This window comes from Pituophis catenifer, unplaced genomic scaffold (assembly GCF_029215685.1).
Source record: "Pituophis catenifer annectens isolate HBS135680 unplaced genomic scaffold, rPitCat1.0.hap2 SCAF_4, whole genome shotgun sequence".
In the NCBI taxonomy this organism is placed as follows: Eukaryota; Metazoa; Chordata; class Lepidosauria; order Squamata; family Colubridae; genus Pituophis; species Pituophis catenifer.
Genome location: NW_027256884.1, coordinates 57,053,912 through 57,073,483, shown reverse-complemented (window position 1 = coordinate 57,073,483; position 19,572 = coordinate 57,053,912). Strand labels below are relative to the sequence as shown.

The window sequence follows — 19,572 nt, the reverse complement described above, 5'->3', positions numbered from 1 at the left end:
TCTCCTTTGCATTCTTTTTGGAGCAAAGCACCCCCACCACCACATTGTTGACATCAGTTTGTATTATAAACGGCTCTTCCGGATTCGGATGCTTAAAGGTTGGCTCTGCTGCAAAAAGCCTTTTAAGCTTTTTGAAAGTCGCTTGGCATTCCATAGTCCAAGTGAGCAGCTGGCTTGGTTTATGCTTTACTCCCCTGCGCCCGTTTTTAATAGTTCGGTGATATGCAAGGCTATCTGTGTAAAGGGATATATTGGCAGTAGAAGTTGGCAAAACCCAGGAAGCTCTCCAGTTGTTTTCTGATGCGAAGGGCTTCCCGCTCCAGAATGGTCTTCACCTTTCCAAGATCCATCTCCACCCCTTCACTGGACACACGATACCACAAGTAGTCTAAACTGGTTTTGTGGAAGTTGCACTTGGATAGTTTAGCATAGAGCTTAGCTTTCAATAGTTTTCTTAGCACCTCCCTCACTCGTTTCACGTGGTCTTCCATTGTCTCAGAATGAGGGTATCAACCAGTTACACCAATTCCCTTATACAGGTGCTCATGCAGCACTTCTTTGATTAGCTGCATGAACACCATGGGTGCTCCCTGCAGCCCGAAAGGCATCACTCAGAATTGGAAACATCTTAAGGGACAATTGAAAGTGGTTTTCCATTCATCGCCTTCTTTAATTCTTACTCAGTAATACGCTTCTCAAGTCCAGCTTGGTGAACATCTTCCCCTTGGCCAGGTATCCCAGCATGTCCTTTCATGAGGACATGAAGGTATATGTTTTGCACACAAACACCATTGTTCTGTCCCCGTTCCACTCACGCACCCCCACAGACGGCCCGGAGTTAATAAGCCACACAACAAAATTCTTTGAAAATAAAGCTGGCAGCAACCCAGTGGCTAGCTGCCAATTCAGACTTTACTCACACAAAACAAAGATTAGCCTGCCAGCATTCCGATAAAACAGGCAGAGTTTTCAACAATAATGCAGTCCGATAAAGCAGGCAAAGTCCAGTAACGCAGAATTCATGGATTAGTTCTAGTTTTTGCTCGTCACAAACTGAACCGGCCACCACACCCACATTTATACCCTGTGGGGTGTGGTCCAGTGACTCAGCTAATCTCTGGCACGCCCTCCCCTCTGCTCCGCATGCTTCTCCCTGCGCCTCAGGTGAGGGTCTAGCCAGCACTTATCTCCTTCGTCACTGTCCACCTGTGGCTGCGAGGATGTGCTTGGCTCTGAGCCTATCTTTTGGCCTTCGGTGTCCTCCGGAGGCATTGCCAGAGAGGAGGGTCCTGGAGAGGAAGGCCTTGCCAACTCCTCTTCCTCACTCTCAGAGTCTGCATCTGTCGACAGCCCAGGTTCAGGCAACGGAGCCACAACAACCATTGATCCCTCCAAAATTCATGCATAATTTCAAACACCCATCTTTCGCCCCTATCCATGAAATTCCTGAGCTTCTCCATCTCTCTTGGGGTCATTCTTTGACTTAGATAATTTTGTCCTTGGTAGTATCTCAATGGCAGAGTCAGTGAGGTGATGAGGAGGGAGTACTTCTGATTCCTGCTCGCTAAAGACCACTAGGTCTTGGTATTCCTTAGGGATGGTTGATAGGCTCTATCTTTCTCCTTCCCACCAGTGGGCTTTTGCTGCCTCTGCACTTTGTGCCCCTACGTGTTTTTTTTTTTTTAATTTGATTTATATGACGCCGTTCTCCGGAGACTCAGGGCGGCTTACAATGTGCTCAGCAATAGCCTTCATTTTTTTGTATATTTATACAAAGTCAGCTTATTGCCCCCACAACTGGGTCCTCAATTTACCTACCTTAGAAAGGATGGAACGCTGAGTCAACCTTGAGCCTTGGCGAGATTCGAACCTGCAGTAATTGCAGGCAGCTGGCCTTAATAACAGGGTGCCTTAGACCACTGTACTACCAAGGCTCTTGCAGTCCATCTGCTCTACTCCTCCAGTGCCAGTTGTTGTCTTTCCAGTAAACTGCTGGCTACTACTTTTTTAGCCATGCCAACTCCAATATCATTTCCATTTTCAGGGCTACTATGAAGTATATAGTTTCCTCGTGGCTTCCTGATCTCAGGTTACTGGTTCAGTTAGGCACGTGGCTAGTAGGTCCCTTAGTAAGGAAGCCATCAACTTGCTCAAACTTCAGAGGCTGCCTCATTTTTTAAGTCTCAATTGTCAACTCTGAAGCGAACCTGAAGCCATCTTTTGCATAGTTCTCAAGCTAATCAAGCAGTGGGTGCAACTTGACTCTACCAGGGCCCTAAAAACCCTTCTCACCCGAGTGAGGCACTAGCATCTCCACTCAACCAGTCAAAGGGGTGATGGTTCCACTTACCATCAGATTGTCCTGCCCCTCACTGTCGCTATCATAGAAGACCAGGTTGGAGTTGCTGGGGGTCGGAGTTCCCTCCTCTCGCTAGAGGGGGAAGAGACCTCCACGACCTGCTGTGCCACCTGCATTTTCTCTTTTCTCTTCCTCTGCGCCTTCTCCAAGCAGAACCAATGCGAACTCCAACTTGGCTGCCTTGCCCACTCCACTCGGCCATCACGCCTTTGGGTCAGGGCAGATGGATCCAGCCATGATCCCCTTGTCATGCACCAGTGACTGCTTCATCTTCTCCACTCTCACTTTGGATTGGGTCACCACTATCTGTGCCCCAGCATCCGCTTGGAAGACTACTGGTGCCTCCTGAGGAGGAAGCAATTCAGGGTTTGTTGTGGACTCAACTTTTCGCTCCATTCCACACACATTGTTAGGTCACAGCTCTCTCAGGGTTATCCAAGTAGACTGAGTTAAGAGAGCTGGTTTAATGTCAACTGTCCAAGGAAACACTCTCAGGAGAATTGAATTCCCAAAACTAAAACTTTATTGGACACACCATGTTGGTACTGAAGAAACGAAACCAGCTCTCATTTCCTGCGCAAATGCTTGCTCAGTTAAACAATACTTTCTTCTTCTCCCTACCTTTGGTTGATCACACTGCCCAATTATGACACGGTCTTTTGTTATGAGAATGGTCCATCTCTTTCTCGAGCTGCAGTGGTGACCTTGCTGGCTCCATGCTCTCATGATCTCTTCATACATTCTCCACATTCCATTTCCCTCACCCAAGGCAAGTTGAAAAGCATTAGGTTTGAAAGAAGCAAAGTGGTTCAAACTTGACATATAAATAATTTAAAAGAATTTTTTTCAGAAGTTCCAAGCTATAAATTGAATAAAAACTGTATAAAATTGAGAAGACCTCATCCTCAAGGTACAAAAGCCTCTTGGCTATAGGACAGTGTTGGTGAACCTTTTCAGCACCAAATTCCAAAACAGGAAGGCATGCACGCATGTGTGATAGAAACCATAACAGCAGCTGCCTGATGCGCATGTGCACACCGGAAAGATGATCTTCCAGTTTCTGGGGCACGCATGCTCAATGGCCAGCTGATCTTTGTGTGTGCAAACAGGCCAGAAAATGGAAGATCAGGTGGCCAGTGTGCATGCGCGCCGGACGTCTGCTCTTCTGGTTTCCAATGCTCCCGCACATGTGAAAACCAGCTGGCCGATGCTCCAGAATCTGGAAGAGCAATGAGTGACAGCTCGCGTGCCCGGAGAGATGGCTCTGTGTGCCACTTCTAGCAACTGTGCCATAGGTTCGCCATCATGGCTATAGGAAGTAGAAATTGTAAATTGCCATAACAACATAATTTTGTCTATTATTACAGAATGCTGGCCATCTCTCCAGAAAATAAGAACTGTATTTGCAATTAAGAGTAATGAACATTGACCTGTGTTTACAGTAGAAGACTAACTGCTTCATTGAATGAGTGAAATTATGCTGTTATTGTTGGGGGGGATTGGTTTTGTTGTGAGCCGCCTAAGATTATTGTGTATAAGACAGTTTTAGAAATAAACAAACAAAGAATCCTTATTGCTTGTTAGTGAAAAGAACCCAGCTAAATATGGTCTGACCTTTCAACTATATAAGCTCCTTCCTTTAGTTTGCACAAGTTTTCTGCCCTATATTAGGGGAAGACTCATTAAAGCAAGAAAGAAGATGCTGTTCCAAAGTTGTGTCTTTACTTCCTTTATCTTTTTCTATTATCCTGCATGATACAGTATATAAGGGGAAGAAAAGAAAGAAAGGAGCAGGCCGATCAGATATCCAATCTAAGTAAAAATATTGACCATACAGTTGTAAGCATGTGTCTCTAAGAGACTCTGATATCCCATTTTTTCCTTGGAGGAAAAACTCCAAAAGTGATTACCATATTTTTCAGAGTATAAGACACACTCCCCCACCCCCAAAGTGGGTGAAAATTTAGGTGAGTTTTATAGACTGAGTACGGGTGTTTTTGGCCTCCCGAACCCTCCGCACGTCACATTTTTGCCTTCCCTGGCCCCCAGAAGCACTCTGCAGTGCCCTGCACGGCCCATTTTTGCCAAAAATGAGCCCATTTTTGGGCTCCCAAGCCCTCCACGTGTCACGTTTTCGCCCTCGCTGGCCCCAGAAGCACTCTGCAGGCCAAAAACAGGAGCATTTTTGGAGAAAACGGGCCATGTGGAACACTGCAGAGTACTTCTGGGGGCCTGGGAGGACAAAAACGAGATGCACGGAGGGCTTGGGAGCCCAAAAACATGCGGAGCACTGCAGAGGCCAAAAACTATTTTTTTCTTGTTTACCTCCTGTAAATTTAGGTGCGTCTTATAGTCCGGTGCATCTTATAGTCTGAAAAATACGGGTAAATCCTTGACATTTAATTATTTAAAAGAGAAATATTGCTGTAATAACACTATATTTTCAATTTGTGTATACACTAGAAAATACTATTTTTCAATCATTTCTTCATGGAGAGATTATTTAGCACCAGGTGGAAACATTTTGATTTTCTTCCTTGCAGTGGGAAGATGAAGAGCAGGGGTGAAATGCTCCCGGTTCGGACCGGATCAGGCGATCCGTTAGCGATGGCGGTGGGTAGTTCGGAGAACTGGTAGCAAAAATCTCTGGGGCCCCTGCCCATGCCCGCCCAATCGCCCAGTCCCCACTTGCCCACTTGGCAGCTTGTTGCTTCTTTCGGGCTCGCTCGCTTTTCCTGCCTTGCTTCAGCTGCTGCAATCAATTGCATCAGCTAGCAACTCAATTTGCCTGCCTGCAAGCAGTCCAATCAGTGAGCAACTCAATCTGCCTGCCTGCCTTGTGCCTTCAATTTGGTAAGTAACTGGGTTTTCTTGGTGGGGGAACTTTAAAAAAAAAAGTTAGAGGTTTTTTTAGGAGTTTTATTTTTTTTTTTAGACAGCAATTTAAAATTAAGGAAGTTTTAAATTTAGCTGTTTTTATCTAAAAATATAAATAAAATAAAATAAAATAATAAAATAAAATATTTGTGCAGCTTTCTGAGATTTGGTGTGTTTCTGTAGTGTTTCACTCTAACTACACAAACACACAAAATCTCACAAAGCTGTATGTGACATTTTGTGTGTGTAAAGTGTAAAAGTTGGTTTTTGAGCTTTTTGTGGCTGTGAGAAGTTCCTGCTTGTTGCAGGGGCCATTTTGGGTGAAGTGCAGCTGCTTTTACATTGTGTGTGAGTCAGTTGTGTTATGCGTGTGTAAAGTGTAAAAGTTGGTTTTTGAGCTTTTTGTGGCTGTGTGAGGTTCCTGATTTTGGGCCAAGTGCAGCTGCTTTTACATTCTGTGTGTGTTAGTTGTGTTGTGTTCTGGTGTGTGTGTGTGTGTGTGTAAAGTGTAAAAGTTGGTTTTTGGTACCTCTTATTGTTTTGTGTACTTTGTTTATTATTTTTATTATTTATTATTATTGGCCACGCCCACCTGGTCACGTGACCACCAAGCCACGCCCACCAATTAAACCATGCCCACAGAACCGGTAGGGGAAATTTTTAGATTTCACCCCTGACGAAGAGAAATAAGAACTTGTAAAAGTCTTCTACAAAGGGATCTTCACAGCAATTATTTGAATATGCATGCTTTGCAGATATATTGCCAGGGAAAAGCCAGATCATTTAGCTTCAGCTACTTTTAAATATGTTTGTTAAAGGGAAGGAGAAAGTATTTATGAAAAGAGGCAGTACCATTGGCAATAAGATAAAACCAAAATAAAATCTTATCTAATGAAACCTGAACCATTAATAAAAAGAATGAATGGTGTCCAAATAGGAATAACCTGACCAGTAAACATTTCTAGTGCTAAACCTAAAACCCTCTTACAGTAATTAGTCACACAAAAGTTGGCAATTTCCCTTAGAGATGTTTATCTCTGCCCTACTTAAGCAATTAGTGAGCAAAAATATTCATAATGAAAAATAATTGTCCAGTCTGGCTACAATGCATAAAAAATGTGATAATGTGAATAGTTAGTGGTCACAATTATGATCAGTTTTGATCATTGAGTGAAGCAACCAAGTTTATTTAGTGTATGATGACCACATAATAAAGGTAAGTATACATATACACACATAGTTATATACAAAACTTCTATGGAAATGCAATAGTGACCTCATAACTGGATGTCCAATTCAGTTATCCAGGCAATTACCTCTGGCATTGTTTTATGCAGATTTTCTAAGGCAGCGGTTCTCAACCTGGGGGTCGCGACCCCTTTGGGGGTCAAACGGCCATTTTCCAGGGGTCGCCAAAGCCCTCTCTCGCCCCCCCCCCACGCCTTCACTCACCCTCACTCTCTGCTCTGTTGGATCGCCGGCCGTTCGCTTACCCCGCCCACTCCCAATCTGTTGCTGCCTCCTGAGTCCCATCTGATGGCTAGAGGAAAAAAAACTCTTTAAATTCTTGCCGCGGGGCTTCAAAGGGCCGCTCTATAGCCAGTGGTGGGATTCTGCCAGTTCTAGGGGGTTCGGCGGAACCGTTTGTTAAATTGCTGGCTTGCCCCGCCCCTCCGCACCACTATTTATTGCCAATAAATAGTGGTGGGCGAGGGGCGGGCGAGCCAGCAATTTAACAAATGGTTCGGTGTTTTTTTGCAATTTTATTGGCCCGCGGAGCTTCAGTATAGGCTAATTAGCCCTTGATTAGATCAGCTCCCGACTCTCAGCTGATTTGCTCTCAGCTGTTTTGCTCAGGGCTCTGCTGCTTGCTTGCAAAGAGTGCTGATTTTTTCCCCCTAGCTACGCTGAAAAACAAAACTGAAAGTAAAGCAGGCTACTGGCTTTGCTGTTGCTGCAACGTTGGAAAATTAGGCAGGCAGATTTCTTTTCTTTTTCCTCACCAAAAAAGGTAGGTGCAAACAATGGGAAATTTAGGGGAAAAGAGGAGAGTTCAAGATTTTAAAACACAAAAGAAAAAAAGCTCTATATAACTAGGGAATTGTAATAATTGAGATACTATTGTATATTGTGTTGAAAGCAGAAATGGTTAAGTTGTGGTTTGGAGGAATATATGGGGGAAATTATTTGGTTTATTATTATTGGTAAATATAATTAATTGATTTGTAAGAAATTGGATTGCATGGAAATAATTGGAATATTCATGTTCATATTGATTAAGATACAAAAAAGGTAGTATATAACTAATAATTAACTAATATAATTAATTATATAACTAAATAATTAGTTATATAAACTAATTGATTTATATTAAAGTGTTGAATTTATATTAAACAACTGTAATATTACATAATTAACCAATGTGAGGATGGATATAAAAATAGATGACAATGGGAAGGGGTATAATATAGAATAGAAGGGAAAAATTGAATTTGATTAAGATTAGAAATGAGGATGAAGGGTAATATTGGTTTTTTACAAAAATAGATGAGGAATAAATATGGCAAAAAGGAAATATAGAAATTGTAAATTTAATTGAAATGACTAAACACTGTTTAAATTTGTGAACCGGCCAAATACTCTGTTCAAAGAAAATACATTGTATGTTTGTATGTGTGTTTCTAATTATTGTTATTTATTCATATTTGTTCTCTTCTATTCTTTAAAGTTTAACAATTCATTCTTTATCTTAATATCTTTATATTTGTTTGGGATTGGCTTTCTTCCCTTTCATCTTTTTTATTGTACAGCAATCTTTCTCCTCAAACCTACCACCTCTCTCTTTTCTTTCCTTTCTTCCCTCTTCTTCTCCTCCCTACTTCCTCTTCCTTTCTCCTTCTCCTCCTCTCTTCCTCCCTCTCTTACCCTCACTCCTACTCTAATTTCCCTTCCCTTCCTTCATCCCTCTCTATTGCTGTATCCTTTTATGCATATGGACTACTCAGAGGACTGAAAAAGTTATTTCTGACTGGTCCTCACACTTTTGACCAGTCCTTGAACTTACGACTGTCCTCACATTTTACGTTTTTGCCCTATCTTGTCACCATGGTGAAGAGAAGCAGTTGTGAAATGAGTGACACGGTTGTTAAGAATACTACAATGGGCATAAATGATGACCAGTCATAAGTGCAAAGACCGGTCAAAAGTGCGAGGACCTGTCAGAAATGACTTTTTTCAGCCCTCTGAGTAGTCCCTATACACATAGCCATGGCCACCCGGTCACATGACCAGCTAGGCATGCCCACCCAGTCACATGACCTCCAAGCCACGCCCACAAAATAAGCCACGCCCACAGAACCGGTAGTAAAAAAAAATTAGAACCCACCCCTGGTTGGGTCACCACAACATGAGGAACTGTATTAAAGGGTCGCGGCATTAGGAAGGTTGAGAACCACTGTTCTAAGGAATCAGAGAATGCACTGTGGGCAGTCTTACACAACATGTTTAATAGTTTGCATATCAGCACTATAGTTGCAACAAGGGGAATCTTTCCAGCTCCATTGATACAGAGCCCTCCATAAAGATGTTGATGGGATTCACCAGTTGGCATCACAGCGGGACGGATATGGGATAGCGGAGGTGTGGAGCAGTGCAAAACCCAGCCGATACCTGCTTGCCAGGAGACCCTATGGGGTCAAAGCCATCGTGGAGGGATGGTGAAGAAAGGAGGGACGCTTCGTAGATTGCGAGGAAACAGCAATTTCCTTGCTTGATCCAAAGAAACCCTCCTGATCGGCAGCAGAGACGACAGCCATTATGGCAAGACCAAAGCTGTGACAACCGGGACAAGAAGATTATGAGCTGGAGCGGTTTGTGAACAGAGGATTGAAACTAGGTAAGACAATTTTCAACTTCTATACTAGAGATTTAAGCACAAATAAAAGAATTCTTTTAAAAAAAACCTCTCCAAAATGCTAAGAAAGTGGCGATTTAACAGACGGAGAAAGATTATAGACCCAAAAGTGAAATAAACTTTTAATGGAAGACTATGAAGCTTTAAAATATAGAAGCCCGGACTGGAACTTGTAGTAGAATGAAAAGTGACTTAATTTGCGGATAACTCTGTTTGATTATTGGAAGAAATCGTATAAAGAAAAAGGAATTTTGGTTTTTTATTATTTTTTCCTCAATCTTTTTAACAGCTGTTCCAACTTTGCTTTGTTTAATGCTGGAATTTAGAGCAGGGGTGCCACCGACTGGTGAAAGAAGATATTGTAATAGTACACAGTGGGGAAATGACCTTGGCAAATGAGGATTAATTGATAACACAAGAAAAACAAAGAGGAGAAGAAAGGAAATAGTGAAAGGCAAACCTCACCTGGAAGGCCTTTTTATTTTGGTTCCATATCTACTGGCGTTTTGGCTGCTTCAAAGTATTTAGTGAGCCTTTTGAAGATTTCTAAGGCAAGGTGGACTATAATTAACAAGAAATATCCTTGAAATTGAATACTTGATTCTGTGGATTAAACAGAATTAGACATTTGGGGAAATCTGGTGGGCCAATCTGGATTATTAATACTATTTGATAGAACATTCTACGAGGCGAAAAAAGAAAGAAGAAAAATTAAACAAGACTTAAAAATTTGAAAAATTTAGAGGGTGCAAATTGGAAAATTTTAAGGACTATAAATTTAGAGGATTTTGAGTAACACTCCCAGGACTGTGTGAATTTTATTAATACTGACATTTTTGGTGTTTCTGGGCAATTGGGATATTGGAACCTGGGTGGAATATTGAGCAACTATTAGCCTATTAAATTATTACACAATGTTTCAACAGGGGAAAACAAATACAGTTCATAAAGAAATATTATTGATGCTTCAATGTATTCAGAAAGATATGACAAGGAATCATAGGGAGATGATGGAACTGATGCAGGATACAGATGTGAGACTAGAAAACCTCCAGCAAATGGCAATAAAAGATGAACAAAAAATTCAGAAAATAGAGAAGAAACCAGAAGGAGCTGAGGAAAGAATATCAATTCTTTCTTGTATCAATTCTAAAAATGATACAAGCAGATAAAGATATGGAAGAGATAGTAATAATTCTTAAAACAGAACAGATAGATTACTCTTTAAGAGTTCAAAATATAGAAGAGAATAAAGAGAAAGATCTCCCAAAATGATGAAAGAATTACGGATGGGTGCTCTAGAGATCCAACAGCAAGAGATAGGTGTTGTGGCAGATGAAATATTTAGATTAAATAAATACGATGTAAGGAGTTACAAGATCCCAAGGGAGAAGCATGAAAGATTTACCAAAAAGTCAGTAAGAGATGAAATTCTAAAAAGGGCAAGAGATGGTGGATAGATATAAAATACTTCTTCATATGGTGGTTATTTTATTAAGAGGTAGAAAAAAGAGGTAGAAGTTAGAAATTGGGAAAATAGTATTATGTATACTGATATAGAATGGATTACATTATAACTACTATGTATACACAAATGTTAGAAGTTGAAAGATTATGAATATTTAAATATTAGTAGTAGTAGTATTGTGTATAAAGTATATTAACCCAGATAGTACACTGTTCACCAAGCACTTATGGATTTTAAAGAAAAAAACTATTAAAAAATTATAAAAAAGAAGAAGAAAAAAGAAAAGAGATGTTGAGGGAAGGATTTTGGACTCCATGCAGGCTTGGATTTCAGTTGCTGAGACACAAAACAACACGGACCTCTTTCATCCAGCCTCCAAAACAAGAGGGAGTCCTCTCAATAGGAAGCAGCAGTTTGCAACCTTCCCTCTCCTGGAAGCACCTTCAAACTCACATCGCCAAACTTTACTGACAAATCACTAATTCTCAATGAAATATTTTCTTTTAGATGCTAAAAAGGAATATAAATGTTCCAGTAGGTAGTCTATGGCAAGATAGGCAGCAAATAAATTTAATAATAATAATAAAGGCCTAGTAGTACTCAGCACAAAGGCTTGCTGAGAAATCAAATTGGCCTATAAGAAAGGCCAAATGAAGAACAGAAAGGAGGCACAGGAAGACAAAGCATTACATGGCCAGTACATAAAAGAGCAGGAAAGCAGATTGTAAGAAGACCTGGCAATAGTTAAAAGGAGGAAAGTTAAAGAAAGAGACAGAGGGTCTAATTTTGGCTGCACAAGACCAAGCCTTAAGAACAAATGGATACAAAGCCAGAATTGAGAAGACAGTAACAGATAGCAAGAGCCACCTATGCAAAGAAGCTGAAGAAACAGTGGACCAACCTGACTAACTGCTGCAAGAAGATTGCACAGACTGACTATAAACAAAGGCATGACAAAGTAGTAATAATGGTGCATTGGAAGATCTGCAAAAAACACCTTTTGTCTGCAAGCAAGAACTGCTGGGACCATAAAATAGAGAAAGTCATAGAAAATAAAGAAGCTAAAGTGCTCTGTGCCTTTAGAATTCAAACAGACCTGCCATACAAAACATCCCTAAACACCACAAAACTTAACAATTATCAATAGGACAGTCTGGATAATGGACCTGGCAGTACTGGAGACAGCAGAATAGAAGTGAAAGAACTAGGGAAGATAACAAGATACAAAGACTTGCAAATACCAAAAGTCATAAATGCTTTGGGTGCAATCCCAAAATAATTGGAGCACCATTTGAACACCATTCACATTGACAAATTCATCATCACTCAAAAAGCTGTTTTATTCTGAACTGCACATATCCTGCAAAGATATTTCTAACAACATCAAACATCCACATCTGCCTATCCCAAGTCCTTCGGAAGGACTCAGTGGGCAGACAAAAATGCCAAATCCATCTGAACATCTGGCTGACTGTGCGACAAACAATCCCCCTTGTAAAGCATTACTTTGACATGGTAGTGAGGAGGGTGTGCTCTGAAGAAGATTAGAGCTTTGCCAGAGATTCAACTATAATGGATAGGTGTTAGGTTCAGCTTGTAGCTTACTCCTAACTTGTTGGTCAGGCAATATATCTGTTTCTTTAAGAAACAACTGAGCCACGTAATCAGGGTTTGCTGAACCCTGTAATTAGGCTACAGTGCATAAATAAGCAGCGCAGAGAAGCGTTCCTTCTTCCTGAGTGTTCCTGAATGATCCTGTTGCTTCCTGCGTCTTCTGCTGATTGGTGTTAGACTGGATTGTTATATGGTATTGTATACCGAGAGTTACTAAAGTCTGTTTGCTTTGGTAAGGGAAGATACTTACTGGACTGATATTACTGTTTATGACCTTGGACTGTTTTACTTACACCGAAACTGCTTCTTATCTTGTATATAAAGTATTTTTCTCACACGAGCTACACGTTTATCTCCTTCCCTGTGTGTTTCTGCTCTGCTCGTTGCACAAGCAACAAATACTTTTTACACACACCCTAACATTGGTTATGGGCCCAGAACGTTCCAGGGCTCTTTAATTTGTTTTTGTGGAAGTGAGAAGTGCAGGCAGTGGGTGTAGTAGTCAAGATGATGGCTTTTGAGCAAGGTACAAGTTATTCTACCATAACCCGGTTGGATGGTACAAACTATGTTACCTGGTCCACAAAATGCTGTCTACTTTTGCGAAAAGAAGGACTGTGGGACATGGTTAATAATCCACCGGACATAACTGCATTGAATGCTGCTGACGAAGAAGATGCCAAAAAGATAGCGAAGTTTCACAGGGACGAGTGTGCTTTATGCATCATTGGCCTGACACTGGGAGACCAGCAATTTGTCCATTTCCGGGGTGAAGAGTCTGCTGCGAGGTGTTGGACAAAGCTAAAGAAGCTCTACGTTCGTGACTCTGTGGGTGTCCATATCTACCTGACACGGAAATTATTTCGCTTACATCTTCAGAAAGGAGGAGACATGATGGCTCACCTGGACTCCATGACAGGGCTTTTCCAGGAGCTACATGAGAAAGACCTTGTGTTTACTGAACTGCAGCAAGTTTATATTATTCTTTCATCGTTGGATGACAGTTATGACTCTTTTGTTTCATCATTAGAAGTACTGTCTAGAGATGAACTAACATTGGCCAGTATAACTGGTAGGTTACTGGATGAGGCCAAACGTAGGCAAGAACGAGACCAGTTAAGGATGCAACAGCAACCAAAAGTGGAAGCTGTATATGAGAATGTCAATATTGTTAAACGCTGTTATGCATGTGGGGCTAAGGGGCACATTGCAAAATATTGTAAAAATAAGGAAGTGTCTGCTAGAAACTCTTCTAAACCCAGGAAAGGGTGTAATTTAGCAACCAGTTCATCTAATAATATAAAAGATGATTGGTGGGTGATTGATAGCGGTGCCTCTCAATCCATAACAAAAAACAGAAAACTGTTTCTAAACATGAAGAAAAGTACTAAAAAGGTCAAATTAGCTAATGGCTGGAATGTGACTGTAGCTAGGGAGGGACTTGTTCAATGTTCTATTAGTAAGCACCCTTTACCCATGCTTTATATCCCTAGTTTGAAATATAACCTTTTATCTGTAAAGTCATTACTACATTCTGGGTTTACAGTAACTTTTAAAAACAACAAATGTTTGCTGGAATGTGAAGGCACTGTAGTTACTGCAGAATTAGAAAACGACTTATTTGTTATTAGGGATAAGTCATTACTGTTAGTTCAGTCAAAAGCTAAATTTGGAAATGTAAAGCCGCATGATGAATGCATACATTTACTACATAGAAGGCTTGGTCATCTGAATTTCAGGTTGTTGCATTCGACTGTTAAGCAGTCTAAAGGCATTAAGTTAAGGGCTTGCAGCAAATACCTGAACTGTAATGCTTGTAACCAGCATAAAAGTAAAGTTACACCTGCAAACCGCTGCAATGGGTTTAAAACAACTAAACCTTTGGAGGTAGTCTTTTTAGACTTAATAGGGCCAAAGAAACCCAGTTTAGGGGGAGCATGCTATATTTTAAGTATAGTTGATCACTTTACCAGATATGGTTTTTGCTACCTTATGAAGTCCAAAAGTGATACGTTCCAATGTATCACAAACTGGCTTCGTTTTGTAGAAAGGAAGCAGAGGTTTAAGGTGAAATGCATTGTTACTGACAATGGAACTGAGTTTACTAACCATCAGTTGGCTAAGTTTTTGAAGGATGCTGGGATACAGCATAAACGTTCTGCCCCTTTTCGGCCGGAACATAATGCATATATAGAACGAAGAGGCCAGACCCTACAAGCTATGACTAGGACTATGCTGGCTGATGCTTGTTTACCTGATAAATTGTGGGGAGAAGCAATACTATGTGCCAATCATATTTTAAATAATGTGGTGCACTCCTCTACAGGAAAAATACCTTTTACTTTATGGCACCGGAGGAAGCCTGATTTAAGTTATATACATACTTTTGGTGCACCAGCCTGGGTGCATATACCGGTTAGTCAGAGAAGGAAGGACCAACAGAGAGCAAAGAAAATGATTTTTGTTGGTTATGAGGCTAACCATAGGTCCTATAGGTTCTGGGAAAAAGGAACAACAAAAGTTTTGTGTAGCGCTAGTGCTAAATTCCTAGAACATGAAGGCTGGGACAGGTTAGAAAAAGCAGACTATGGTTTTACAGATGTGGATGTTAAGATAGACCATATTCCTGATGATAGTTCATCTGAGATGGATGATAAACCATCTATTAAGGTTGAAGAACAGGAACAGGAATTAGGGTTAGGGGAGGATGAACCCAATATACCTGATGTTAGTCCTGTTATGCCTAGACGATCTTCCAGGGACCGGCATCCACCAGATCGCTATAAAGCCACAGTGGTTTGCCAAGTAGATATCGAACCATCCAGTTATCATGATATAAAATTATATCCAGAAAAGGAGCAAAAAGCCTGGCAAGAGGCAATGGATAGAGATATTGATTCATTGAAGAGGCTTGGTGTCTATGAAGTTGTAAGAATACCACCAAATGAGAAACTTATAGGCTGTAGGTGGGTCTACAAGGTAAAGAAAAGTGTAGATGGGGTAGTAACCCATAAAGCTCGGCTTGTTGCACAAGGGTTCTCACAGACAGATAGAGACTATGATGAGGTTTTTGCTCCAAGTTTACGAGCGAGCACTTTGAGAACGATGCTGGTTTGGGCAGCTAGAAATAAATGCTCTATTACTCATATAGATGTCGAGACAGCTTACTTGAACGCTCCGTTGAGGCATACAACATATATGAAGAAACCTCCTGGTTATGATACACAGGATAGCACTGAGTGTTGGAGGCTACAAAAAAGCCTATATGGTTTAAGGCAATCAGGTTACGAGTGGAACCAATGTATAATGCAGGAATTACATAACATTGGGTTCTATGAGGGCGTAGCAGATAAATGTCTGTTTAAAAAAGAACAGGATGGATGTGTTTCATTCTTATTACTCTTTACAGACGACATTGCCATAATTACCAGAACTGACGCTGAGGCCAGAGAGATTATCGGTCAGTTGCAAACAAAATTTAAACTTAGAAATCTAGGACATATACGGCATTATCTAGGTCTGGATATCCTAAAAACATCTAGAGGATTTAAAATTTCACAATCTAATAAAATCTGCAAATTGTTGAAAAAATATGGGATGGAATTATGTAAACCTGCCAAGACTCCTATGACACAGGAATTCCAACAGGATAGTTTGCAGAGTCCACAGTTCAGTAAAGAACTGTATCAATCATTAATAGGCAGTTTGTCATATTTGAGTAACTGGACACGGCCTGATATAGCTTTTAGTGTTAATCAACTAGCACAATATAGTTCAGAGCCTACTGATAGGCATTGGCAAGCTGCAAAACGTATTCTTAGATATCTTAAAAGAACGTTACATTTTGCTATGTATTTAGAACCAAACGCCAATATGGTGTTAAAGGCATATGCTGATGCCAGTTTTGCCAGAAAATCTACGTCTGGAATAGCAATCATGTTGGATAACTGCCTGATTGGATGGAGATCAATTCGCCAGAAACACATCAGTTTGTCTACCATGGAAGCGGAGTTTTCTTGTCTATCACTTACATGTACTGAACTGATTTATTATAAACAGTTGATGGAAGATATTGGATTCAAAATGGACTATCCTATTACGGTTTATGAAGATAACCAGGCAGCCATTAAAATGGCAACGAATTTTGCTGTAAAGACAAGGACTAAATACACTGATATACGTTATCTGAATGTTCGGCAATGTGTTAAGCATAACATGATTACATTGGAATATTGCGCATCAGAGGACAATATTGCCAATAATTTTACCAAAGCGCAAGGTGCCATTAAACACACCAATTGTTGTGAAAGATTTGGATTAAGAATCTGAAATGTAACTGATACCACTGTACAATGTATGATTTGGATGTGTATTTTTGTTTCTGTATCTATTGTGTATATTGTCCTGCCCAATGGGGAGAATGTTAGGTTCAGCTTGTAGCTTACTCCTAACTTGTTGGTCAGGCAATATATCTGTTTCTTTAAGAAACAACTGAGCCACGTAATCAGGGTTTGCTGAACCCTGTAATTAGGCTACAGTGCATAAATAAGCAGCGCAGAGAAGCGTTCCTTCTTCCTGAGTGTTCCTGAATGATCCTGTTGCTTCCTGAGTCTTCTGCTGATTGGTGTTAGACTGGATTGTTATATGGTATTGTATACCGAGAGTTACTAAAGTCTGTTTGCTTTGGTAAGGGAAGATACTTACTGGACTGATATTACTGTTTATGACCTTGGACTGTTTTACTTACAACGAAACTGCTTCTTATCTTGTATATAAAGTATTTTTCTCACACGAGCTACACGTTTATCTCCTTCCCTGTGTGTTTCTGCTCTGCTCGTTGCACAAGCAACAAATACTTTTTACACACACCCTAACAATAGGTCTCATCAGGAGTCAGACAAAGAATATCTCTCCCATAAAAAATATGATGAGATCTAAATTACAGAAACCCCATACTGGCTCAATCATTGCCCAGTCAACAAGGACCACACTAGGTGTTGAAATTCCTGGACATCTGGCTGAGCAATCAAGGGCAGCAGGAAAGGTTTTTACCCATTGCAAATATACAGTGAAAACAACAGCTTACATCCTGCGACAATATCTGCAACACCCTCAAACATCTACTTCTGCCTATCCCAGGTCCTTAGGAAGACTTGATAGATGGATAAAAATGCCAAATCCAGTCTAAACCTCTGGTTGACTGTGTGATGAACCATAATAATAATCAACATAGAGAAAAATCCAGTCTGAATATTTGGCTGACTGTGCGACAGACCATAATAATACCTTGCTCATCCCTATGCAAAGTCCAGAAAGATATCCATAGGCTGATGCCAGTCCATAATATTTTCAGAAAAACTGGTAATATAGTTGATACACAGAAGCACTTTCATATAAATCACTTAGAAAGTTTGCAGTGCTAGATTTTACCTTGTTTCCCAGTTTAAATACTTCTTCCAGTTTGGTAAGGTTTGTATTTATCATGATGGAATCTGTATCACCATAAATCACTTCCAAATTCATCTGAGGGATGGAAGAAAGAAAGAGAGGAAGTTACTTAAGATAGTATCCAAAAATGCTTGTATTTATTATAAATCTCTGATTTGAAAAAAGCTCAGAGTAGGCAGAAACTGGAGTGTGATACTGAAAAAATCTGGCTGTTTGGTTCTATGTTGACCTTTTCTAACTAGACTTTAGGATCCCTAGTTTTATTGGATCCAACAGCTGCAATTTGTTGAACTATCCCAGAAAAAATAAGTGTTCCAAGTCTGCAAAAGAATAAGTGAAACTGAAAAAAATGTTTATTTCAATAAGACATTTGAATATGCAGGTATTAGATTACAAATAAGCTTTAATAATGAAACTCAGCCTTCAGAGTCACAAAGGTGCTTTTTTCAGAAGGCAACTGGATTTTCTGGTTTTCCTTTGAAGACGTTTTGCTTCTCATCCGAGAAGCTTGGATGAGAAGCGAAACCTCTTCAAAGAAAAACCAGAAAATCCAGTTACCTCTTGAAAAAAACATCTTTGGGACAACCATGACTTGGATGACTGAGAATCTCCATAGATATTCAGTCTTCAGAGAGATTAGACCAGTTGCATCTCTGGCACCTTCCGGCGTGCACGTACGCATTCCAGTTTTGGCACACGGTGCCAAAAAGGTTAGCCATCACTGGATTAGATCATATTTACTTTATAGAACTATAGGGTCAAGAAGCTATAATTCATCAATAAGGATTACATTTATAAACTATATATCCAGAGATGCTTTGTGTTTAGTTCATATTAGACTATTCTTTTAATTTATGCTATTTAAGAATTTATATTTAAAGAAAATGTAATTATATTACCTTTTGTACCATCTCCTTAGTATGCATTAAGATCTAGAAAAGAAAAAAAAATTATAATTAATTACTGCATAGGGTACAGAATGTAAGGCATACCTAGCAGGAAATAAACTTTAGATGTTTGAATTTAAAAAACACAAAATATTGTTTCCATATCTGACACATTCATGCCAAAAATTACAGATTATACAAAAGAAATAAAAAATAAAAAGAGAAGAGAAAAACTTACATATCTTCCAGGTATTTATGAAAATGAATGCATCGCAAATTAAAATGGTATATTATCACCAATATATTAATATTATTTTTTCTTTCTGCAGGATATTGTTTATCAGTATGTGACTGGTATGCAATATCACCAAACACTGAATGACCCATAAAAGAAAAACTTCTTCCAAAATATTTATTTTCCAGTGACTTACAGTTAATTGCATAAATGTCTACGGAGATACAAGTCATCCAGGTCATGATTTTTCGAACAGCCTTATTGAATAGTCTCTCTCAACAGAGGGGGACGGATACAATATCATCTATCTCCAATCTACAACACAGTCCTTTCAACAGTTCCAAGGAGGCTCCACACCCATTTGTACCATACAGGGGATCCTGAGACACACATAAACCTCCAGGTGACCTTAACGATTCGCTGAAAGAATGCAAATGACGAGCTGTCTGCAAGTAGTATAAATCCTTCCATTCTCCACCATCCAGTCAGAGCTGAAGAAGCTTCTTGGATGAGAACCGAAATGTATTCAAAGAAAAGAAAAGAAGAAGAAAAACCTCTTGCCTCTTGAAAAAGCACCTTTGGGACAGTTAATTGCATAATTTTTGTTACAATATAAAGAAAAAGGAACTGTTTAGTCACTAGGAAACTTTTTGTTTGGGGCCCTTTTCATAATGTAATACAGGTATTCCTCAAGTTACAACACTTCAATTAGCAACCATTCAAAATTAGCAACCCCCCCCCCCCCCGAAAAAAGTATTTACAACCTTGTCC

At 40.0% G+C, this 19,572-nt stretch overlaps 1 protein-coding gene across 1 annotated transcript in view; it reads right to left on the bottom strand.

Moving 5' to 3' along the window:
* Positions 1-19,572, bottom strand: part of POLA1 (DNA polymerase alpha 1, catalytic subunit) — a 568,283-nt gene that overhangs the window by 326,291 nt on the left and 222,420 nt on the right. The window contains exons 27-28 of the mRNA XM_070943339.1: positions 18,579-18,611; positions 17,662-17,754 (exon numbers count right to left, since the gene is read on the bottom strand). Coding sequence (XP_070799440.1) covers positions 17,662-17,754; positions 18,579-18,611 — 126 coding nt within the window. The remainder of the gene's footprint in view (positions 1-17,661; positions 17,755-18,578; positions 18,612-19,572) is intronic.